We start from the raw sequence: 4,606 nt of genomic DNA, 5'->3' as shown, positions 1-4,606 counted from the left end.
CCCCCCCGCATTCCTCCTCCCCCATCTCTTTTATGCCTCAAGGCTCCTTTCCTCTCTTGCGGCGGTCAGAGAGAGAGAGAGAGGCACATCTCGTCCAGCACGCCCCCCGCTCCCTCTCCTTCCACCAGACCAGGTCCCACTCTCACTTTCTAAATGACGCTCTCCTCTGCCACTCCTCTCCCCCCCCCCTTTCCTCGGCGCTCGTTCGCGCCGGCCTGGGTTATATGACGCGATGTCTGGGTATGGAACAAGGGGTTCTCTCTGAAAAACTGCGGATATCGACTTTGCTTCGATACCTTTAAGCCCGTGGTCGCCGACTAGTTACAGAGGAAACCGAGCAGGAAACCAAAAAAGAGGACAGTGGGACAGACCAACTGCAGGACTCGCCTGCCCTATTGTGTTAACAGTGTGACTATCCCACTGTGAAATCATCAGAGAAACTTACTTAGACCTTGCTTTCCTTGTTCTCTCCACTGTAAAAATAAATTTCGTGATTTCACGAAATTTTCTCGGTTAATTTTCTAGTACGAAAACTTCGTTTTTAACCAGTTGCGATACATCGTTATTTTACGAATTGCTTCGTAAAATCCAAAGCTCTAACTAAGGGGTATGAAATTTGCATATATTTTGTCAAATTTTATGACATATGACCCCAAAATTATTTGCATTCGTTACGAAACATATTTGTAACTTTACGAAATGTTTCGTAAATTGGCCCTAACGAAATTTTTTCGTAAATTTTTTTTACGAAGCATTTCGTAACCCTTCTTTTCGTAAAATCACGAAAACTTTTTACAGTGCCCTCATTAGAGGTAACCGCAATGAGCGAGCAAGCGTTATTTATTAACTAATAATATAATTATTTTGATGGAGCGTCGGTTTGTGCGGCTGCTAGATAGAGGAAAGTAGGGGTGGAGATACAGCCTTATCCTCCGCCACTTCCTATTTCGTGCGTCCCTGTGGCGCGCGTGTGTGTCTGCTCGTGTGTGTGTGTGTGTGTGTGTATGTACCCTTGACTGACGCATTTTGCATTTCTTTGGTTGCAGCCGACGCGGAGCTTGACGTGCCGTACGAGGAGGAGAACTTCCTGGTGACGTTCTTGAGGCCGACGCACTTCTACCCGGAGAGCGCTTACGAGCGGGTGAGTCATTCGATGGCCCCCTTTTGCGCTGCAAAGGAGAGGGAGAGCGCTCGGGAGAGCGGGCCGAGCGCCGCGGCGGCGGCGCTGGCTGGTGGGGGGCGGGGAGAGCTCAGCGCCCGGCAGGTAGGCAGCTCTGTCGAGCCTGCGTGTTCTGCGGGGCTGCCTACCCATCAGGCGCTCAACGCCACCGCCGGCTACAACACTCGAAGAGTTACTAGGCTGTTTTATTCTGTAGGATTAGCCGATTATCCGACTCAGACGACACATGTGACGTGTTTTTTGTGTGTGTGTGCCACAGATGCAGAACTTCTTCAAGTTCAAGGTGAAGTACCCCAAGTACTGCGCCAACCTGATCCCGAGTCGGGAGCGGAACGTCTTCGAGCAGGGCATCCTCACCGTCTTCCCCAACAGGGACCACCTCGGCCGACGAGTGCTGCTCATCGAGGCCGGCAGTGAGTGGCGGGTGGCTGAAAAACTGGGAGGGGGAGGGGAGGGGGTGTTGACAGGTGTGGGATGTGTCTCGTGCGTGGGTTGGCTTAATCTATACGTTGGCTTCTTACCGTCCTTACGCCCATCCTCTCCCCCTCCCCTCCCCCGCCCCTCCCCCTCTCCTCCCGTTGACCGAAAAAGCTCCCCATTGTAACCACTAATCGGATGCGAACCCCGCCGCCGCATTTTGTAGCTATATTTACCTAACGGCAGGCAGACGTGTGTGCCCTTGTGCCTATACTCTGTAATTGGAAAGGTGACGTGCGTCGCCTCAAATCGGCGCGACACGTCGAAAAAAGGCAACGTCTCTAAATTGTGACCCCAACAATGCTCCGCGTGCGACCGAAACGGGGTCACGAGATTGTCGCCGAGAAAAAGGTGACACGGCGTGTGTCGCCAACAAAAGGGTCACAATTTAGAGACGGTTCGTTTTTTTTTTCGACGTGTCGCCGATTTAACGTGAAACATGTCACCTTTACATTTACAGTGTACCCATAACGCCCTCTAGCCCTGAGCGACTTGGCAACCTGCTCACGAGAGTGCATACAAATCGGAGTAATTTCAAAATTCGGCAGTTTTTTTCCCATCTACCTGTATAGGCACTAAACTGTAAATTTCCTTTGCACCCCTGAAAAGGCTCGACTTGGTACCTTTGTTTCGCCAGTTTAACTCCAACTCTCAACTTGGATTTCTATCCGCAGAGAAATGGAAGCCCAAGCTGTGCTCCCTGGACGAGATCTTCAAGGGCGTGATGCTGGTGCTGGAGGCGGCCATCTCCGAGCCGCGGACGCAGGTGTGCGGCGTGCAGGTCATCCTGGACATGGACGGTCTCGCCCTCACGCACGTGTGGCAGTTCACTCCGGGCTTCGCCAAGGCCGTCGTGGAGTGGGTGCAGGTGAGCGCCCGGCGGTTAGGCAACCCATCCTGGCCCCGTGTCTACCAACTCAACTAAGCCAGTTTTTACGACAGTCTCATCAATTTTCTTTACCTCTTTGTTGATACAGGATTGCATCCCAGTTCGACTGAAGGGTGTTCACATTATTAATCAGCCCTACGTGTTCAATATGGTGTTTGCCATCTTTAAACCACTGCTCAACGCCAAGTTACGAAATAGGGTACGTGAAGGTTTCTCTTTGTTTTATCTATCACTCGAACTTCTTGGGAATCTCAATAAATAATACAAGTTGGTTTTCTGCATTTCAGATTCATTTCCATGGCACTGACCGGCAGTCCCTTCTCAATCATGTAGATGCAAAATGCTTGCCCAAGACCTATGGTGGGGAAGTGAATATTCCAGAGTTTCCTGGAGGAAAGCTATGTGATCTCCTTTCCAATTATGATTCCCACTATGAGAGTAAGTCGTGATTATATTTTACCTTTACTGCTTGTGAATGTAAGGACATGTGTTTTAAAGAAAACAAATTTCTTTTTGCAGTGCGGAATCAAAATGGCTACAGCAAGAAGACTTAGGTGATGAGAAGAAATATTTTTTTACTTTGATACATTGGTAACATCATTTTAAAGCGCTATTGCCCTTGGAGCAGCAGAATGTAGCGGGGTACTATGACGCCAATGTCTTTTAAGCTAGTTACAAATCATTTCTGCACGTGAAGTTAAGTCATTCTTTATTTTATAAAATTGTTATTTTAAATTTACTTTAACTGCCTGTTTGCCTTTTATCTACCCTGGCAGAAAAGAAATCCTGTACAAATGTTACGATTAACTTGCCATGATTTTCTCCACCGCATCAGTACTGTACAAAGTAAAGAGGCTCATTTATAAAAATTACAGCGATGATTTCTCTCTCTCTTTTTTTTTTTTACATTGTATATACAGTTTTATTCTCATATACTCTTACATTATTATTATTGTTATGATATAATGATCCTTTGGTTGTTTTAATCAAGGCGTTTTTCATTTCATATTACTGTGGCTGTGAAAACATAATTGATTAATTGCCGTAGATTTGCCTGATTGTAATTATTATTGTCCCTCAAATGTTGCTATACCATCCATTCGTTCTTGGGGAAATGTCCTTCAGGTGTTTATTATTAACAAGAACACCATTATTAATAAAAAAACAATACCATATCACTGTGCATTTCAATTTTATTTACCCTTTCGAAAAGACAATGATGGAGGAGAGTAGGCAGAGAGTACGAATGCATGGGGAGACACGGTATGTTTGACTGGTCTGGAGATGGATGATCAGAACTTGCTCGAAGTGAGCCAAAACACTTTCTACAACCTTACGTAGACTCATTTTATTGTCCAAGTCCCACGTGGCCACGTGATGGTCACGACGCTACGGCGTTGAGGTGCGGGGCTCCCGCGGGCCGTCGGTGGCGCTCACGCCCTGCTCGGTCACCGCCAGGCCGGAAACAGGAAGCGAACCCACCGCGGCCCGGCCGACGACGGGCACTGCCGAGCGGTGGTGGCTGCGCTCGTCTGGGAGAAAATGAAAAATAATAACGACAGAGAGCTTTGCAGTCATGTCGTGTCCCGACGTCGACATGTTCCTGGGCTTGAGGCCTCCTGGACTTACTCATGCCCTCCTCGAAGCCGCCGGTGGTGAGCACGAGCACCTCGTACACGGGGGAAGAGACCAGCTGGCCGTCCATCTCGGCCACGCACCGCTCGGTGTAGCGCTGCACCTGCGGGGACCGGCGGGGACAAAGGGACAAGCCGTCAGCCGCGCGCGCCTGCGCCTACCCCCTACTACTCCACCGGGAGGGAATGAGGGGGGGCCGCACTTAGGGGCAGCGGGGGGACACTGATAGTTTGGCCGCGTAAACCCGGTTGCCCACGCCCTGCTCCTCCCGATGGGGGAAATTCCTGCACCCGACTATAGAAAATCTCTTTTTCGAGCAGTATATGATATCCACGCCCCAAAGGTGTACCTACCTGAAGGTCCTTCACTCAAAAAAAAAATCAGTGTAGACCCTTAGAAAAAATCAGGAAAAAATAATAAAAAAA

General features: G+C 48.9%; 2 protein-coding genes across 6 annotated transcripts in view; one reads left to right on the top strand and one right to left on the bottom strand.

Moving 5' to 3' along the window:
- Positions 1-3,724, top strand: part of LOC113206175 (alpha-tocopherol transfer protein) — a 20,158-nt gene extending 16,434 nt beyond the window's left edge. For all 5 annotated transcript variants that reach the window (XM_026422131.2, XM_026422129.2, XM_026422127.2 and 2 more), the window contains 6 exons: positions 1,047-1,141; positions 1,440-1,593; positions 2,332-2,525; positions 2,635-2,745; positions 2,834-2,984; positions 3,066-3,724. In XM_026422131.2, the coding sequence (XP_026277916.1) occupies positions 1,047-1,141; positions 1,440-1,593; positions 2,332-2,525; positions 2,635-2,745; positions 2,834-2,984; positions 3,066-3,100 (740 nt within the window). In that variant the 3' untranslated portion in view covers positions 3,101-3,724. The remainder of the gene's footprint in view (positions 1-1,046; positions 1,142-1,439; positions 1,594-2,331; positions 2,526-2,634; positions 2,746-2,833; positions 2,985-3,065) is intronic.
- Positions 3,725-3,879: 155 nt separating this feature from the next.
- The window catches only part of LOC113206176 (uncharacterized), a 5,991-nt gene continuing 5,264 nt past the window's right edge, over positions 3,880-4,606 (bottom strand). The window contains exons 4-5 of the mRNA XM_026422132.2: positions 4,176-4,284; positions 3,880-4,078 (exon numbers count right to left, since the gene is read on the bottom strand). Coding sequence (XP_026277917.1) covers positions 3,936-4,078; positions 4,176-4,284 — 252 coding nt within the window. The 3' untranslated portion in view covers positions 3,880-3,935. The remainder of the gene's footprint in view (positions 4,079-4,175; positions 4,285-4,606) is intronic.

This window comes from Frankliniella occidentalis, unplaced genomic scaffold (genome assembly GCF_000697945.3).
Source record: "Frankliniella occidentalis isolate FOCC.00 unplaced genomic scaffold, Focc_3.1 Scaffold279, whole genome shotgun sequence".
Classification (NCBI taxonomy): Eukaryota; Metazoa; Arthropoda; class Insecta; order Thysanoptera; family Thripidae; genus Frankliniella; species Frankliniella occidentalis.
This window is presented reverse-complemented; position numbering and strand designations above follow the sequence as displayed.